The sequence below is a fragment of the Ammodytes marinus genome (assembly GCF_949987685.1).
Source record: "Ammodytes marinus genome assembly, chromosome: 8".
NCBI lineage: Eukaryota > Metazoa > Chordata > Actinopteri > Uranoscopiformes > Ammodytidae > Ammodytes > Ammodytes marinus.
Genome location: NC_137212.1, coordinates 18,970,460 through 18,991,412, shown reverse-complemented (window position 1 = coordinate 18,991,412; position 20,953 = coordinate 18,970,460). Strand labels below are relative to the sequence as shown.

General features: G+C 39.2%; 1 protein-coding gene across 2 annotated transcripts; it reads left to right on the top strand.

Annotated features, from left to right (window-relative positions):
- Nucleotides 1-2,015: 2,015 nt before the first annotated feature.
- Nucleotides 2,016-20,329, top strand: LOC307254161 (guanine nucleotide-binding protein subunit alpha-14-like). 2 transcript variants are annotated; one of them, XM_080032427.1, is made up of 8 exons: nt 2,016-2,071; nt 2,755-2,921; nt 9,542-9,726; nt 10,252-10,406; nt 11,620-11,748; nt 13,368-13,497; nt 14,726-14,879; nt 18,122-20,329. In XM_080032427.1, exons 2-8 carry the CDS (start codon nt 2,771-2,773, stop codon nt 18,322-18,324), a joined length of 1,107 nt encoding a protein of 368 aa, XP_079888553.1. In that variant the 5' UTR covers nt 2,016-2,071; nt 2,755-2,770; the 3' UTR covers nt 18,325-20,329. The 2 variants fall into 2 exon arrangements, with proteins under 2 accessions (XP_079888553.1, XP_079888552.1); XM_080032426.1 differs by having other exon boundaries at nt 2,029-2,257.
- The last annotated feature ends 624 nt before the right edge of the window (nt 20,330-20,953 follow it).

Sequence of the window (20,953 nt, the reverse complement as noted above, 5' to 3'; positions counted from 1 at the left end):
CCTATAAGGTTAGCCTATTATGTTTGTTTTATCACATGTAGGCCTAATGAGTCTAACCTACAATAAGGCTGGTAGAATTTCTGTTTTGTTAGCCTATATAGTTTTTAAATTTGAAACATTTAAAATAAGATCAACAAGTGGCTAGTCCTTAAGTTTTGAAATTGCAATAGGTGACATGTTTTTACGATGACATGTTTTGAGCTGGAATCTATAATAATAGGCTATTCAATAAAAGTGAGTGCGCGCCTGTGTGTTTGTGTTTGTGCGACTTTGGCGAACTCGATTCAGCTGAAACAAGAATCAGGGCAGAGTCTGCAGTGAACGAAACAGGCAGCCGAAACTTTATCCGCACTCACTCGTAGGCCTATATGTCCATGCCTACACTGCTGTCAAACCAAACCGAGTGATAACATCAACTTCCGCTAAGGGCTTTTCAAAATAGTGCTGTTTTTCAGGACCATGCGTGCCCAACCTTTTGGTGAAATCTCACAGAAAACCTTAAAGTAAGAACTTTACACACCAAAGTTAGACGATTCTACAAAGATAATTTCTATTCAAAACTAAAATAATTTTTGTACATTTTTACTAGGCTATGTGTCTGCAGACATTATTTTTTTCTATAGGCCTCCTGAGTGCGGGTATCGGCCGCTGCTGATTATCTCAAAACCATCTCTGTTGATATTTTAATCTGAAATAAATCCATGTCCAAAATTTTTCGTTTTTTAAAATATAGAGCTGAGTTTTTATATCTGAAAAATAAAGTGCATACAGCATACTTATGCAGCCTACTGGAGGCCTAAGGTCATGTAAGGCATGGCAACACTCAGCCACAGATGTAAGCCATATTGTATAATATGTCAACACATGTAGCGGTTTTGCCCTTACAACCTTGTGTGTTCAGTCGTATCTGCTCCTGTCATGCATGAACCCAGCTGTAAGACTTGTGACTATAGCTTGTTTACTTTGTCATAACAGTACGCACCCAAGGAGTGGTCAGTATCAGCAATGAATCACGTTATGTCGTGAAGAAAAGTATTATGCTGTGTGGATTCAACTCCTTAGGCATTTGGTATCTTTGGTCACAATACAGTCAGAGATGACACAGCAGGTGTATTGTCTATGGGAAAAATACAAAAGGCAAAAAGTAGCCGTAATGCATGTACTGTATAAGGTGCATGTTTTAGCTGGAACAATAAGAGTAACCTATATGCAGTACAAATACATATTATGTTTTTCGTTGGGTTGGGTTTATATGAAAATAGTTATTGTTAATAAAATATCAAAAAGCTGTTGATCACCTCCTTGTTAAGGCTTATGTACTGGAGAATAAAAAACACATTATTTACTACACATGCCACTGAATCCCGAATTGCTTCCAATGGTCGGTCAGCAACCTGCTGTGTGATAGTCTTGACGTATGAGTATGTGCGTGAATGGATGAATGAGACATAAACATTTAAAGTGCTTTGAATCTGCATCTTCTGGAGAAAAAAAACTGTTACCTATATGAAAGCAAGTCCATTTAAATGTAGCCTACCATAATAACACTGTATTTGAGCACACAACGTGAGAGTTAATGTAGGCTAAGTCACTTGGATATAGCCTATATGTAATGTAATATACATAACATTTAAAAAAAAGAAACATCAGAGGTTCCATAATGTTTCAATAGTGTTTTCTGTTGATACCTAAGCTGAGTGAATTATGTAGAGCATTTAGTTCTTGATTCAGTAGCCTGTTAGGCCTATGTTTGCAAAAGGTATGGAAGTAGCCTATAGGCCTACCTACCAATGTCTGTAAATTTAGCAAAAAGGTAGAGTAAAACTAAAAAGCCTTGTTTAAAATACAGTATTCATGGGGTTACAGCCAAGTACTTCTCCAGCTAAATGTAAACAAAAACAGTATCGACATGCTCTTATTGTCTATGCACAATGGTGGGACTTCCGGCGCAGCTGCGGTCGTTTGCTGCTCTCTTTGACACAGAGTCGCTCTGAGCGCATTCTTGCTATAGCAACTTTTCAGCGGACCATAGAAGCTACAAATTCCTCCGTAGGTGCGGTGGTTGTTTCGTGTGAGTTGAAAAAAATAAAAAGTTTTTCTCACTCCGTAATGGTGGTTTAATGTCGCGCTCCTCAGAGAAGGTAGCCGCTAACTGTTAGCAGCAGGTGCAGCGGAAACCCAGTGGGAAATAGACCGCAAGAAAGCAATCACAGTCGGTACCTGCTCGTTTCCAGGGAGTGCGACGGACTGAGCGGAGGTAGGGAGCTATGTTATTGCGTCCTGTTTGTGACTTCCAAAACTCATCTTGGACCTAGTCTACTTTGATTTGTCACAGCAGCTGAAATTAGTTGTAGAAAAATAATACTCAAGCAGCAATAGGCTACTGGAATTTGTGGGCTCTTCATTAGCCTACCTATAACACGTGTCACACTGTAAAAGTGTGAAACAACCTATTGAGGACGTAAAGTTACCCTCTTATCTATTTTAATTTCGAAGTGTGTGTGTGTGTGTGTGTGTGTGTGTGTGTGTGTGTGTGTGTGTGTGTGTGTGTGTGTGTGTGTGTGTGTGTGTGTGTGTGTGTGTGTGTGTGTGTGTGTGTGTGTGTGTGTGTGTGTGTGTGTGTGTGTGTGTGTGTGTGTTGTAATAAAGTGAGTAGCCTAAACCAGGGCAACAGTGACAACGACTTTTTTTTTTGTCTGTCACTTATCTGATCATAGTCCTACTGCTGATAATTCATCAACAGTTTCCATTCAGGTTTTGTTTTTGTGCCATGGCTGGCTGCTTGCACTGGTGCCACCGAGCCTGTGTGTGCTGTCTGTCTGAGGACGAGAAGAGGGACATCGCTGTGGACAAGGAGATCAAGAGGATCCTCAAGCAGCAGAAGAAGAAGGAGAGAAAGGAGATTAAAATCCTCCTGCTGGGTCAGTGACTAAACACACACACACACAAACACACAGCACCTCAACACAAACATAGCACAAAGGCTAGAGGGCACGATGCACGACACACACAATAACACTAATAGATGTATTATGCAATTAAAGGTTTAAATGCAATATTGGCATTGGACGTCAGTGAAATCCAAGAAGATGTTATGGGGAACAGCCTGCGACTGCGTACAAAATAAAAACTGCTTGGCCTGTTTGGTCGCCCGCAGCCAGTAGAGAGAACTATGTGACATAGGCTATGTGTCACCTTGTGAGTATGTTAAGAATGCTGCAGCATTCATACTGGGATTGGTTTTACCTGAAAACCACAGGAAGAGGGGATGCACAGCCTAGAAACCTACATGCCTACTTTACAGCTGGTTTGATTGATGACTTTAGACCTGATCGACAAGGTGCTCTGACTCGGGACACGGCTCTCTGCCAGTGCAGATACTATAACGTAATGGCTGGTAAAGCTTGGATTTAAAGGGACACAATGCTGAAACTTAAACCCGTTCAATCAATCTGAAAAATGTCTCATAACTAGATAGTTATTTTACACACACACACACACACACACACACACACACACACACACACACACACACACACACACACACACACACACACACACACACACTTTGATTTGGACTATAACACAATTAAAGCTATTTTGTATACATCACCTTGGTCTTTGGTAAATGTTGTCACATTTGATTGGTAATTAATGGCAGTTTAAAAGATAGTTGCTGAAACAAACTGAAATGAAACAAACTTTAATAGATTTATTCAAAACATGAAGTCCCAATTTATTTATTTGTGATGAGTTTTAAAGGTGGAGTCAGTGATTCTGGATTATAGTTGTTGTCAAAATATTTTTTTGTCAAAATCGGTGAATCCGCTACCTGTAAGTACTTTGCATGTGCTGAAAAACAAATCCATTGTTAATACAACCTAGGCTCTGTAAGCAGGCATGTTGCTAGCTACGTTGGGCCCCCTTTGTTTACCCACCCTTTGTACCAGTTTACAGAGCCTCAGCTATGTATTAACAACACTAGATTTTATATTCAGCGCACACACAGTTATGGAGATGTTGCAGATTTTGAGGAAATATTAATTCACTGATCTTTTGACAACAAGCGCCCTCCATAATTGCTGACTCAACCTTTTCAGTCATTAATGAAAGAAATACAAAAAGATGCATTTTCATTGATGTGCATTTGCTAATATTGTTGAAGAAAAAAATTTTTCAGTAGAATATAGACACACTTTATATCCTAATAATGATTAGTTTCTCCATATTGAAATTGAACTAAAGTATTCAAAAATAACATGGTAAATAAATCACTTGAATAAATTGTTTTTATAGTGTTATTTAGTGTCTTTGAGTGGCTTCCAAAAAAGTGCTATATAAAATTACTATCTATTATTATTATTGTAATTATGATTATTATGATGGAACAAAAGTCCTAAATCAATTTTGAACAAGAATTGCGAACTACAATTATATCCATTATTGATTTACAATTGGTTTCTTTTTGTCCAACCAAAAGCCAAATAAATTAAATTTACAATGAAATTAAATACAATATAAGAAAGTATCTGAAAACAGTGAATATATATACAGTATCTCACAAAAGTGAGTACACCCCTAACATTTCTTCAAATATTTCATTATATCTTTCCATGCGACAACACTGAATAAATGACACTTTGATACAATGTCAAGTAGTCAGTGTACAGCTTGTATAACAGTGTAAATTTACTGTCCCCTCAAAATAACTCGACACACAGCCATTAATGTCTAAACTGTTGGCAACAAAAGTGAGTACACCCCTAAGAAAAAATGTCCAAATTGGGCCCAAAGTGTCAATATTTTGTTTTGCCATCATTATTTTCTAGCACTGCCTTAACCCTCTTGGGCATGTAGTTCACTAGAGCTTCACAGGTTGCAACTGGAACCCTCTTCTACCCATTCATGACGACATCAAGGAGCTGGTGGATATTAGAGTCCTTGCGCTCCTCCATCTCCCGTTTGAGGATGCCCCAAAGATGCTCAATAGGGTTTAAGACTGGAGATATGCTTGGCCAGTCCATAACCTTTACCCTCAGCTTCTTTAGCAAGCCAGTGGTCGTTCGGAGGGGTGTTTGGGGTCGTTATCATGTTGCAGTACTGCCCTGCGGCCCAGTTTATGAAGGGAGGGGATCATGCTCTGCTTCAGTATGTCACAGTACATGTTAGAATTCAATGAACTGTAGATCCCCAGTGCTGGCAGCACTCATGCAGCCCCAGACCATGACACTCCAACCACCATGCTTGACTCTAGGCAAGACACACTTGTCTTTGTACTCCTCACCTGGTTGCCGCTCCACACTCTTAACATCATCTGAACCAAATAAATGTATTTTGGTCTCATCAGACCACAGGACATGGTTGCAGTAATCCATGTCCGTAGTCTGTTTGTCTTCAGCAAACTTTTTGTGGGGTTTCTTGTGCATCATCTTTAGAATAGGCTTCCTTCTGGGATGACAGCCATGCAGACCAGTATGATGCAGAGTGTGGCGTATGGTCTGAGCACTGACATGTTGACCCCCCACCCCTTCAAGCCCTTCAGCAATGCTGGCAGCACTCATACGTCTATTTTCCAAAGCCAACCTCTGTGTATGACGCTGACCACGTGCACTCAACCTTCGTAAACTGGGCCGCAGGGTGGTATTGCAACATGATAACGACCCCAAACACACCTCCAAGACGACCAGTGGCTTGCTAAAAAAGCTGAGGGTAAAGGTTATGGCCTGGCCAAGCATGTCTTCAGACCTAAACCCTATTGAGCATCTTTGGGGCATCCTCAAACAGAAGGTGGAGGAGCGCAAGGTCTTTAATATCCACCAGCTCTGTGATGCTGTCATAAATGGGTGGAAGAGGGTTCCAGTTGCAACCTGTGAAGCTCTAGTGAACTACATGCCCAAGAGGGTTAAGGCAGTGCTGGAAAATAATGGTGACCAGTGGCCACACAAAATATTTACACTTTGGGCCCAATTTGTAAATTTTTTCTAAGGGGTGTACTCACTTTTGTTGCCAGCAGTTTAGACATTAATGGCTGTGTGTCGAGTTATTTTAAGGGGACAGTACATTTACACTGTTATACAAGCTGTACACTGACTACTTTACATTGTATCAAAGTGTCATTTATTCAGTGTTGTCCCATGGAAAGATATAAAGAAAAATGTGAAGAAATGTGAGGGGTGTACTCACTTTTGTGAGATACTGTATATATATATGTATATATATATATATATATATATATATATGTATATATATATAGTTGTACTGCTAAATCACTTCAATGATTCATTCATTATAAAAAAGCATTGTCAATTTATACATTATAAATTTTTTTTACTGTATACTGTGAGTGTGTACCACAATATGATAGGGGAGAACGGGGTAATTTGTCACACGGGTTGGTTGTCACAATCGTTATATCTCGGAACCAGAAGGCGCTGTCTGTGAAATTTTGGTATGTAAATATCCAGAATTGGGATCAGAGGTCACCTACATAGTCTTCCTTGGAGTTAGACTGCTGAATTTGAGGTGAGAGGACTGTTTGTGTTTTTCATGTCAAATTGAAAATATTTAGCTCCTCAGTATTTTTCTTCTAGGCTTTTACAGAATGGGTTTATAATAAAACACTTGTTACCCATAAAAAGTTTGAAGGGTAAACTATAGGTTAGATTGTGGTTAGCAAGCTAATTAGTTGTCAGATGGTTGTTGGCCTTGATGCTAGCAAAAAATTCAAGTTGGGGTTGGTCGTCACATTTTTGGGGGGGTTGGTTGTCACAAGTTATCCAAAGGCTACAGCCAGAGAAGGAACCCAATAACGAAATAAATTGTCAAGCTGTATCCTCACTGACACCCCAGAGAAGGATAGAATAGAGCAGGAAAAGGCAGCTAGCATGCAAAGGAAAAAAGGGCAACAAAATCAAAACAACCCAGTGCATCCCAAACTAGACAAGCTGCCAAGGCTACAGTAAGTTATATAGGCCTATTTGTCAACTTGACAATGCAATTGCATTTTCAAATTTAGTTCTACTTCCTTTCCTTCTTTTCAAGATTATTCCCATTAAGATAACATTGTGACAAACAACCCCATAGTGTATGACAACCGACCCCTTGATGGGGTTGATTGTCACAATGTATAAGGGTGTCTTTGATGATTAATTTCTTCTTTATTACAATAAGATAGAAAAAGTGAGGGGTACACATTTCAAGCCAACACTTTAAGCTTCAATGTAATGTAGGAATGACTATCGAAAGATGTTTAGGTGATGAGCAATTCTCAGTAGAGTAAAAAGTGTGCCTACTTACCCCGTTCTCCCCTATGCGATTCGGAACGCAACCTTAGTTTCCTCCTGTCAATGGCGGATGTAATGGTACACATCCAGAGAGCACCAGACAGCAGTGTTGAGCAACAAAACCAAGACTTAATATGGTCCGTTGTCCCCAATGCACGCAAGAGGAGCAATACACAAACAGACATCTTCTATACTGTATTTGTATAATAAAAACAGATAAAAAGTGCAGTTTTTATTTAAACGAGGCTATCGAAGAACATAGATCATGCTTTTGTTTTTTTTAATCTCAAACCCAGGCACTTCCTTTTTAGTTGGACTTTAATCTCTGAGGCTAAAATAAATTAACATGAAGAGAAAATGTGCATCTAGATGAACGTCCGGTTCAATAGCGTCAGCCAGCCACTGAGTTCATCTGTTGTGGTTTGCTGGTTTTCCTTTATCTTTTCATCTATTAACTGCACAAGTAGTTGAGCAACGGTGCTGTAATAACCCATAGTATTGTCTCTTTGAAAGTCAGCTTTTGACATCTTGAAGTTTAATGTTACTGTCAAAGCTAATGTTTTCTGACCAATTTATGAATGTTAACCTCAATTCATTAATTAACACTATAATGCACTGTATATGCACTAATGTCTTGAACTTTTAATTTTTTTTTAATTTCATCGGTTTTCTCACATATAGCTACCATTGGTGTTTTTACAGGCTGAGATTTAATATTGCTCTACTCTGCTACTAGCCACTGCAGGCCACATGAATAAATTGTTTCAGCTAAAATGCTCTCTCTATTCTTAGTGATGGCATAGTATAGTATACGTACATCAGTGATTCTTGAGAAGCAGGACAAAAGCCTGTCTTCCAATATTAACTGTTGTTATGTTTAAAAGTAAACATATTTAAAATTGTAGATGTGGCCTGCAGTGGCTTAAGTAGCAGGGGAGTCCAAAATTACATTTTAGCCTGTAGTTGAAACACTGGCATATGCGTGAAATTAGCAACAACTAGTAAAAAACACAAAGTTTCACGGTAAGCGCCTTAGGAGGCAGAGTGTGAGTTTTTTTAAGGATGCACCAAAGGTTAATCAATTAACACATGCTTTTCCTGATGACATACTTCTTGAATATATATATATATACATATTAACAACTTAGCAAAAAAATTAAGGCAATTTGTGTTTGGTTGAGTATTTCTTTGTTGTAACAATACTTCTCAGCAATAAATCGTATACCGTTGGAAAGCCTGTTGATTTCCCCTTTCATATGGTGCCACAATTTTAAATGAAATGCATTTGTGGGTTGAGCAGCAGAGTTGAGTATGTGGGTTGCGCCCATGAAAAACAAGCCAAAACAAGCTTATTCTGCTATTGACTCTTGTCTGGTGTCGTATACAGTATTGGATTGGATGATTGAAGTCTGAAGAAACAAGACATACTTTATTGGCAATTTAACAATTAATCAATTTAACAAACAGGGGCCTCGGTAGCATGTGGAAGAACCATACACAGCCACAACAGCCTGGCACCTGCAAATAAGCTGATTGAAATCGTCAGAAAGATTTGTCTTGTTTTATATGGGCGCAACCCGCATACCCCACTTGGGGAAGATGGACGAATGTGAACACTACATTGGCTTTATAAAGTTGTTCATGTTCACACATCCATCAGACACTGAGCAACACTTATATTTAGTTGGAGTCTATTTTCCGGTGACCAGGCTAAAACACAAGCATTCACTATCCTTGTTCTGTGTTTGTGTCTCTACCAACTCCAGAGGGAAATATCTGTCCTTTCAGCTGTTAAAACCTCTGCTGTGTTTACCAGCTAGTCAATCTCATTGTTTTGTTTTTGGTTCTGAGCAGGTAGCGTACAATGTGCTTGTCAGATCCCTTTCTCTAAACTAGCTGCTGCTGGAAACAACAGATGTGAGCAGGGAGTCATTTAAATAATAATTTTGTCGGCTTCAAGACCAAAACAATCACTTGACATTTGGTTCCGGATTCCTCTTTGGAGAGTTTCAGTCCATCTGTTTCGTATACCAACTATGAAGTTCACTTCGAGACACATTCACACCCACGGACATTTTAGGGTTTTCAGTTCACCTGCATGTCTTTAAACTGTCACACACTCCATGTGTGTTTATACTAACAAACAGGCAGATTCAAATCAAGGACTAACGTTGCAAACCTCTGAGCTTCCCTGGTGATAGAATCGTACTTTCTATAATACCTCTGGTAATTATTTTCCCTCCTGTTTTTTGCCCTAGGTACGGGGGAGAGTGGAAAAACAACCTTCATCCGACAGATGAGGATCATCCATGGACGAGGCTTCTCAGAGGAGGAGAGGAGAGCCTTCAGCAAGTGCATCTTCCAGAACATCTTCACAGCCATGAATGCCATGACGGGAGCCATGAGCTTACTCAAAATTCCTTACTCAAACCCACAGAATGAGGTAGACCCGCACATACTCGGGACTCCACAAGCAGTTACACATGAACACATGGTCTCACTCAGAAAACAAACATCAGGGGTAGTGCCTTCGCTGCAGTCATGGGATAATGCCCACATTAAACAAAAGGGATCAAACACAGTGTGACAGAAACACGCCCACAGACACGCATACACACACACACACACACACACACACACACACACACACACACACACACACACACACACACAGCATGTTGTGAACACAAGCTGGCAGTATCACCATGAACGCACACAATTCTTGTGTAAGGTAGACACATTAACTAAGAAAAGCAGTAATATAATATAATATAACTATATAAAAACGTCTTTCTTTGCACTGATGGTCTCGTTTGCTGTTAAAGGTAATTTCTGATTATGAGAGGAAACATGAGGCTGTTTAAAAGATATTTAAATGTTACTCGGAGCTGCTTTAATGTAACGTAACAAACGATGCCCTTCAGTGCAGCAAAAACAATCTTCCAATCGTTTTCTCGCTGTCTTCCAGGTATACGCTAAGTGGCTGCAGGATATAAACGCAGTGCAGATCACGCAGCTGGAGCGCAGATACACTGACGCACTTCGCCGCCTATGGGCAGACTCGGGCGTCCGGGTGTGTTACAGCCGTCGCTGTGAGTACCAGCTCCTGGACTCCACAGAGTAGTGAGTAGCTGTTTTGAAGTTTCTCTGTGCCAAAGCACATTGGCAATAATGATATCAAAATACAAGAATCTATGAATGACAGTTGAGTTTATGCAAGACAGGGCCTCATAACAAATTATGAAAAAAGAAGAAAGTGCACATGTAAAATATCTGAATATACTATAATCTAAACTACTACTGTCAATGTTTCTACCGCATACTTTAAGTTACAGCAGGTGTACTTCAGAGACCTCTGAGATTAAACCATTTGTAAGTGCAAAGAGTCTTAGTGCTAAAAATTGTTGAAGAAATGCTAATCTAAATTGTATAGGGACCAAGGTGATGTCCTTAAAATTGGTCGTTTTGGGTGGCCAAAAAGTTTTATTTTAATGATATAAGGCTAAGAAAAACAGGATTCTAACTTTTGAGAAGCTGGAACAAATTTTTTTTGTTTTATTTTCACTTCTACATTAAAAATAACTCAAACGAATAAACGATCTCAATACTATTTCCAGGCATAATTCAAATAATTAAATTTTTTTTAATTTTTTTTGCCCATACCATTGCCTTCATTTCATCCTCACATTCTTCCTTTGTCATTGGTGCACTCAGAATTAAGTTTTATACTAGACTTTGTATTTTCTGCTGAGACCACTGGATGGGGCTAATTCTTCACAGACTGCACAGCATCCGTCTGTTTTTTAGTCATGTTAAAACCACCGGTTGATCAATGATTGTTTGGGGAACACAGTTAACTGCCACATGAGTCGTTAATCATCTTTTAAACTGAATAGAAGCCAAAGAGAAAGAGTTCAACATACAGTAGGTGTGTGAGTCTTCACTGATCTGATGTGTCAAAGAACAAAGGCTCATTTCAGCCTGCCTCTTTTTTTCTATTGCTCTCCTGTTTACCTAGCAGCTCAGTCATCACGGTGCGTGTCTGATAAGACACAGGCAGTCAACATTAGCTAATGACAGCTTGAATCAACATAAGCCATAAAGCCATCATCTGTACACAGGCTGATATGGACTCAATCGACTCCCTTCTTATATTTTATAATCCCCAATTTTTTAATCAGCTGTAGGTCATCATATATATTGTGTCAATTCAGTTTGTTTTAGATGGCCAAGGCTCGATATGATGTTAACAGAGGCAATATGTTTAACTCTAGGGTTGTGTCGGGAGTGGACTTTAGTAAACTGTTGTCTTCCTTTTTATTCTCCTCTCTTACAGCTACATGAGTAACCTGGAACGCATCTCTGCGCCAGACTACGTCCCCACAGAACAGGACGTACTGAGAGTTCGATTCCCCACCACAGGCATCCACGACTATTCCTTCACTATAAAGACCATCACACTAAGGTGGCCGGTCTTCAGATTACCAACCTATATTCACTTCACTGTCAAAAAATACTAATGAGTCTTGCAGAGGCTTTGTCTGCCCTCGCCTGTTTGAATGCAATAGGATCACATTTCTGATCGTGCCTGTACAACTCACCTGCCCGGGATGTGAGGTGTCCCTATGTGGGTTTATTTTGAGCTCATATTGTGCAAGCAATAAGCAGACAAAGATCAGCGCTCTCTTAAAAGGAACTTTGTGTTCTCAAATTAAAATGATACCTGCTCTTAAATCAGGACAGATGGCTCAGAATCAAATCAAACTAAGCTTAAGAAAAGGTTTATCTATATACTTTGATAACAAACTAAAATACACCAAATGTTATTGTAATGATGCATTTCCATGTTTGCAACATTTTTATTTCAAGATACATAGTGAGTTGTGGAAAATGTGAAAAAGGTGAAAAAGCATGTGGAAAAGATTAGAAAGATGACATGCTGTACGTTTGGTACAGCCTACTTCACCAACAGGCATCCTTTGCTCATTAGCAGCCCTGTAAGAGCCACATGTGGCTGTGAGAGCAGTCTGCAGTTGCACTTTTTTGTTGTCATGGCTTTGTTCTCCAGCACAGTGGGCCTGACAAATGTATTCATGAATAAAGTTTATATTACTGCATTGTCCCTCAAACACAGGCCAGCCTTCATGGACTTAGACCCTACAAATTAATACAAGCCAGATCCCAAATACTGTCAGGATTGTATCAAAATGGCAGGCCAGAACCCAAGAGCATGACAACAAACAGTTCAGGTATAGCAACAAAGTTTAATGAGGAATCAAACCAGGTAGCGAGGCAACAAGTCCAAGAGGGGCAGGCAAAGGGATAATCCAGGATCCAAAAAGGATGGGTCAAAACACGAATAGGCAGGCAGGTAAACAGGCAGGAATTCAGAATTGGCTGGAGAGCAATGTAACACAAAGACAATCTGGCAGGGAACTGAGGGAATGAACCGGTATATATACTGTGGGGCTAATAGCTGATGGGGAGCAGGTGAGTGTGGTTAGGCCAGGTGGAAGTAATCAGCAGGGAGTGCAGAGCAGGGGGGAGTGGCCGGGTCTGAAATGACAAGAGAGTTAATATGGGAACAGACAAGTGACAAAAAACTAAATTGTGGCTGAAGTAGTGACAAATACAGTACATTTTCAAACAAAACAAAACAACTAATACATCTTCAGAGTAGAAACTACTTTAATAGTCCATCTTTACTTCCTTTCCAGTCTTTTTAGATACAGTTAGCCAATGTTAAAAATTAAACAAGCATTCTAGTTTTAAATGATCTGCACGCGGGGGTATTTCAGGGTTTTGTGAGACATTTAATAATAACTTCAGGTTCACTATCAGTGTAGCTATAGTTAAAATGGGAGGCAATTAAACTAAAACAATAGGAAATGTCTCAATACTATTGGTGACTTCTCTGCACCTACCTTATATATGTTTAATTGAACAGATTCAGAAAGGTTGTTCCAGATCAATCCTGGATAAACATTTAAAAAAAACACTTATATAACAACATAACACTTATATAGAATATAAGGAGTTTACATTTGTACCTTTCTTTCCTTCCTCTACCCTGTTCCCTGACAGGATTGTGGACGTGGGCGGTCAGAAATCGGAACGTCGGAAGTGGATTCACTGTTTTGAAAACGTCACCTCCCTCATCTTTTTGGCCTCCCTCAGCGAGTACGACCAGTTCTTGGAAGAGAGAGAAACCATTGTAAGAGTACTGAATGTGTCTCTGTTGCATCTATAGATGGATCCATCTATTTATCCGTCTATCTATTAGAACTTAAGTGCAGTATTGTTTGTTAAATTTACTTTAAGTATCAGAAGCAAAAGTACTTACTATGCAGGATAGAATGGGTTTATTTTTCACATTTATCATACTTTTGACTCTTTTACTATTGTTTGATATGTTATAGATATTATAGATATACAATAGATATGTTAAACAAGACTGACAATGTCACTTAGCCCACCACCCAATCAATATTTTAAACCTGCACTTTATATAGTTGAACTAGAGCCGGACAAGTACATAATAATTTCACCACACATTGCCCTGTGCAATTGTGTATGTTACAAATAAATAAACTAACTAACTAACTTACTATAGAATATGTATTAATTGACACATCAGAAAAAAATATCTACAAACTAAACAATAATTCAAATCGATGTTATTTGTAGCATTATATTATTGGATTATTGGTAAAACCTTACAACAAGTTAATGCTATTAACAGTAAGTAAATGCTTGGTTAGGCATTAACTATGCTTAGTAAACTAATGCTTAGTTAAGCATAAATTAAGCACAAGTAAGTTAATGCGTATTAAGAATTACATAAGCATCTATAAACTGTTAGTTAACGACGAGTTAATGTTTAGTATGCATTAAATAACAGTTAATTAATTTACCCTTATTGTTAAGTGTTACCGGATTATTATTACTGCGTTAACATATACACAGCCTTTTAATTATGTAATTGGTTGACGTGGAACTGGAGCTCATTCCAGCAATATTTGTATTAATTTCAGTAAAATGTTAAACATTTGCCTTTAGTGGAGTTTGGTTAAGAAATTAAAATTCGGATTCATCTACCCAGTGTCTTTCTCACTGCAGTCATATCCTCTCTCCACCAGCAGGTTTCCCTCTTGCACAAGAAAACTCTCTCCCCCTCTTTTCTTGAGCCTCCCTCCGATCCTGTCGCTAAGCCCTTTATCTCTCCCAACCACTTTTTAGTCTGCCAACACATTCAGTTAATTCTACTGGTTCAGACCCCCCATACACTCCCCTGTTCATCCATGCTATCATCCTCAGCCATATAAATCCATCTTGCTATCACAGAGAACTCGTATTTTACTCCCTGCTAGTCGAAAATCATCTCTCCGAAACTAATTGGTTTAATTATTTTATCTTCAACACAACTCTTTCTCTTTCATCAGAACCGTATGCATGAGAGTCTTGCTCTTTTCTACACCACCATCCATTCTCCATGGTTTCATAACACCTCCATCATCCTCTTCCTAAACAAAACTGACATCCTGGCAGACAAAATCCAGACCTCTGATCTGCAGAAGTACTTCACCGGCTTTACAGGTAAGCTTTGGAGGATGCATATACATTCACTAGAATAGTTAAACTAACTAGATTGTGACAGTTGATGCAACTTTGTTATTTAGTTGGTTTAGTCATTCGTCAAGCTAAACATTACAGCTTCTGAAAAGTGGAGATTTGTTGCTTTCGTTATAAACTGAAGACTTCTTGGTTTCAGATTGTTAGTTGAACCGAACAGGCAATTGGATGGATTGCTATTACATTTGTTAAAGAAGGCCCATGTAATGATGAATTCTCATACATTTGGTCCCTTACGTTTTCTTCAAGCTCAATAGCAATATTTAAATATTTCAAACACTTTTATGACCTGTAAACTAACAACTCTAACTTCCCATTCGCCTCAGCATTACTTTGTGTTTCTTATAAATTAGCAAATTTTAGAACGTTAACATGCTAAACTAAGGCGATAGCCATGGTAAACTTTATACCTGCTTAACATGAACAGCATTGTTAGTTTGAGCATGTTGCATTAGCTTTACCCTAAACCAACACTGTGCCCAAGTACAGCCAAACATAGCGCTACCTGCTAGTGACATTGCAGAATAGAATGGACTTTGTACATTTTAAATGCACAATGAATTTAAGTAGCAATTAGTGCTGCATAATTAATCTAATCGCAATCGCTATGTGAGCTTGTGCAATTACATAACCGCACAAATGGCTACGATTTAATGTAAATAAATGTGCGCCTGTAAACGTTCCAACCTCTCCTCTAGTCTTTTGGTAGCGTAATGCCCCTTAGCTGCTCTCACAGTTTGTGTTTATGTTGGTATACAGTATGTGTATCTGCGTGCGCATCAACACGGCATGCAAACTGAGTGCCTCTTATATTAGGGCACAACAGTGACTGCCCCCTTTTTTAGCGGCTCCGGTTCCGGAAGAAAATGTTCCAATCCAAAACTTCCAGTGACATTTTAACAATTGCTTATATCAAACGTTTTAACCACTGAACCAAGCCAACCAGCTACCCCATTACTAAACTTTATTCTGCACTCTATTTTTTTAAAGGCAAAGGTACCAGACTTTGTACAAATCGTTTAGTGGGAGCGAAGGAACTACTCATCCCATAATCCAAAGTGATTCCCAAGTTTTTCCCAAAAAACTATCCTTTATCATGCGTATTTCAAAATTTACACGGCCCAGCTTTCTACATTTATTTCTACATAATGGTAGATAAACAGGTTCTCAATGTAGACTCCCATTTGAAATTTTTTGGGCTGAATCATTTATTAGGTGTGTGTGTGTGTGTGTGTGTGTGTGTGTGTGTGTGTGTGTGTGTGTGTGTGTGTGTGTGTGTCTGTGTCTGTGTGTCTGTGTGTGAGGTTGTAGTTTTGTGAGTGGGGACAATCCAGGTGGATTTTTGCTTAATTGTATTGAAGGAAACAATGCAACAATAAACCAGGTTTGAAATTAAAAAAAATAAATTACAACGGTATTGGAGGTAAAGAAAGAGCCGCATTAGCATCAGATTCTGACCACCACAATTAACTACCACGGTAGGTACTTGTCTGTACATGTGTATTCTCATAACATTGTGGGCAGATTCATGTTTGTTTCCAAAAGTGGTTTTGATGTCCTTCTGCAAATTGGCTTTGGGATTCGCAGCTATCTCGTTATCTCGCAGCTTTCTATCATACTGCACCCGGTGGAAATAATGTATCTGTTCCCAAAAAATATTTGCAAAGCGATTTCAGCCCCAGTGAGTCCATGACTCGGAAGTGGACATTTTCTACCTGGTGCCAGCAATGCCAACTATCATCATAGCTTTTTTAGATGGTGTTATTTTTTTCTTTCTTCTCTCCACACGCACCAACACACAATATGAGTCACTTCCAGGTACTTGGTGTGATTAATGATGATGCGGCGGCGGCGGCCTGTAGCTTTGCTTGTGTGAAAGGCTGTTGGCGTTGCCCCCTAACAGTCCCCACCTACCTCCCTCGCTCCCTTCGTTACCAATAGCAACAAGAGGGAGACACTGTGCAGATACTTCCCCCCAAGCCCTGCACCCCTCTCAAACCTGTGTGTGTGTGTGTGTGTGTGTGTGTGTGTGTGTGTGTGTGTGTGTGTGTGTGTGTGTGTGTGTGTGTGTGTGTGTGTGTGTGTGTGTGTGTGTGTGTGTGTGTGTGTGTGTTTGTGTGTGATTGCAGAGTGGGAATAACTGACTGAGCAAGTTTATGTTTGTGTGTGTGTGTGTGTGTATTTGCAGTGCTCCTACTGTGTTTTACTATCAACATTGGCAGGGTAAAATAATGACTCACACAGGGTCCTGCCTCTTGTTGTCAATTTAACCTTAACAACTCTGAGCAGTTCCCATCACTAATGTTAGCAGCTATTTGCTGTTAACGCTGCCATTTTGCTATGGAGAGACTGCTTCTTACTGCTGTAAACTGTTTGGCTTCTGTTGTTATGTTGCCCTGCGGTCCTGTACCCAGTGAGAAAAAATTACCACATGACACTGAAATCATTAGCCAACTAGATTATTCGTCTATACACAAATAATTGAGTCATTAATCAAGCAGAAGTTCCGAATAATCAATGCTACAGGTTTTCAAATTTGATGTAGGCTAATGTAATGATTTGCCTAATGTGATGATCGCCCGGGTGTTCACAGCTTTGTTTGGGACATTATGGGAATGTCATCATCTGGATTCTCTGCCTTTGTACTTTCTTATTACTTTTGTTCTCGTTCTTGTAGGTCTGCTTAAATTGTTGGTGGTTTTCCTTTGACCTGTTTTTGTTATTGCAGCAGTACCGCCACCTTCTGGAAAGACTGGAGTGTGACTCATTTTTGGTTATGTTTGTTGAGCCTAAAACCTGTCCTGAACCCTGGATAGTGTTTTGGGAAGGTTGAGATGCTGGGGATGTAGGGTTGCCCGTAGCAAACCGGAACAACCAAACATACACACTCACACTCACGCACACAAACTCACATACACGTCGCCAATCATAGTAGTAGGATAACTATTAGTTGCAGCTTTAAGAAATTGGACCCTCTTATTCTTGCTCCTTGTTTAGTGATATAGTGATGCTTCAAATAAACTGTATGAGAAATGCTTGTAATCATAATTTCATTTAATTTGCAAAAAAATTCTCATCTCATCAACTTATCTTTTCTAGTCGATTATCAAAATAGTTGCTGATCAATTGAGTAACTGGCTTATTGCTTCAGTTGTAGTCCCAAATTCATAATTTTCACTGCCTTCCATCCCTTACCTCTGTGACAGGTAAGAGGAAAGACCCCGTGGATGCCAAGAACTACATCCGCAAGATGTACGAGCAGCAGGCCATCAACCAAAACGAGCAGAAGAGGAAGACCCTGTACCCACACTTCACCTGTGCCACAGACACCGATAACATCCGCAAGGTCTTCAGTGACATCAAGGACACAGTGCTGCTCAAGTCTCTCATTGAGTATGGAGTCATCTGAACTTTTACTCAGTGGTGAAAAACAGCAGGGAAGCAGGGGGGGCTTCTCTCTGCATGGATTACTTGTACAAGTGAAGGCTGTGATGGAGGCAAAAATATTGCTTTTTCCAAGTAAAAAAGGCAGGATTCCTCATAAAACCTGGTCAATCAGACCATCGCTCATCCATCATGCTTCTGTCAACCCCTCCTCCTCCTCCTCTCTTCCTTTTTCAGGTCTTCATGAGTAAGCAGAGGGAGTAACTAACTTGCTGTCCTTCTCTCGAGGTAGAAACCCAAGTGACGTTTACCAATATTGTGCCCGTCTGACTTCTGCACACAGAGCGATAACTCACTTCTTTCAGGCAGCAGCTTTTTCTCCATTTTGATTTATATTTTAAAGATGAAAAAGTTTTTGGGTCATGCAGTGGCTGAATTGATCCATAATTGAAGAAGGATCAGATATGCTATGAAGTGCTGCTATGCCATTAACGGAGTAATGACTTTTTAAAGTGGAGTTTGGGGTCATGCTTGGGTACACCACTGTGTCACAAACCGTTTAAATCCTTTATTTGAACTCACAATTTACATTCGGATATAGTACATGCACACCCATAATACACACTGTAAACATACAAACATTTTCCATCACGGATCATACATGGCATTACACGAGTAAACATCTGCTGCACCATTGTTATCCGACATCATGTGTTAGTGGATTTATGTCATCAGAGAGTCTTTGATTGTTTCCCAAACAACTTAAGTTCCAAACTCCGTATTGATTAGTTATCTCACACTGACAATATTTCTCAATTATCTTGTTCAACACATCTGTCTGGCATTCTTTCTCTCAATTATAATATGCAGATTGTAAGATTAAGATTGTGTAACTGATATGTGACATCTTTACATTCACATTGTGTGGTTTAAGCATTTTTAAATAGATATTCCTAGTCTCTTTTCAAGTTTTGCACATTTTTTTAGAACTTGATTGTTGTGCCCCAAGTGCCTAAAAAATCAGTTAAAGCTCCTTTGTCTGTTTAAATGTCTATTTTTCAGTGTGTCAAAAATGCAATTGGTCATAGTCTGTGAAATGTGCCAGTGTTTTTTTATTTTTCAACATTCACTTTCTACAAAGCAATAAAGTCAACAGCCGCTTTCTAACAGTATGAAATTGCCAAAAGTTAATTTTTAAAAGCTTTCATTGAACCCTTAAGCTGTATAGCTCTCACAAATCTATGACCAACTGCATACCATTTTTTCTAAAGCTCAATGCAAATAGAACACGCCATACCTTAAATTTGAGTACAAATCACATTTGGTGGGGCTGGTGAGTTTTAAAAGGTCACTAATGAAGAACTGGGTCTGTTTTTTTTTTGTGACAAAATAGCTCGATTCACATTGTTCAATTCAACAATGGTTAAAATAATCGAAAAGGCGACCTGCTGGGTAAAGAATATTAATATGGAGTGGCAGTGTCAAGTCCCTGTATGTCCTATTTATATCAGTTTGTGGAGAGGGTCATTTTATAATATTGATTGTGAGCCTGAGTTCTACCCCCATGTGCGTCATTGAGTGTTTGAGTGCGTATTGAGTGGAAAATGACATTGAAATTCATTAAACGAACTGACACTAATGGGAACTTACATTAGCTCACACTGTGTCTGTTCTTTGTGGTTTTAGCTGCTGTTTTGTTTTATAGCATAGAACATCGTTTTGATCTCTAAACAATGCTAAACACTTTGCATTCAGATTTGGTAGCTATATTGTTCAATCTTTTTGATACCTTCAAACACAAATGTATAGTTGTACTGTACATACACTGATGCCTGCTATATTTTTGCAAGCTCTTTAACTGCTGTATTTTTTCATTGTTTACCAACAGCACATACACTTCATAGAGACTGTTTGCAACTGACCTACTTTTTTGCCTTGGGAGACCGCCTCCTATTTGGTGACAGTGAATTATTTTGTGTAGACTCGGGTGGAGGAAGTGGGAAAATGTTTTTTATAAAGAGTAGATGATTGATATTAAAAACAAGCTCTTCAACTAACACTACTTTGCTTGATTTTGTTTGTTTGTCTTTCTGACAGAAATATGGCCAGAGAAAGCCTCCTCGTAAGTCTGTGCAATGTGTTTTCTCTTCCCCGCACTGCAAGGCTTTGTCACCAAGACAAATATGATCTCACAGGCAGCAAAGCGGGCTCTCGCTGCTACTCAGTTTGCTGATAAAAACACTGCATAGGCTTGACACTGTATTTTTTTTCACACTGCATTTACATAAACTAGCTGGTGTGTGTCCCTTAGGTGCAGATTGCGAGAATTCCTCTTTTAAAACAGCTGTACCATCCGTTAAGGGGTAAACTTTTACCTAGTTCAGTGGTTTGACAGTTGAAGGGATAGCTCAGGCAAAATGCACACGCCCAATGCAGCAGGTAGATTTCTATAATTTATTTGAAAAACCAAGCTTGCTTGCAGGTATACACAAAGACATGCACACGGGCAGGAAAACTTTAGTAACCAACCCTGCATTCCAAATCGCATACTCTTTCTTTTTTCTATTCTACATACCACATCTGACTATAAAAATAATCTAGTTAGGATGCAGTAGGAATACACTTGGGACATACATTTACTTATTTCATCATAA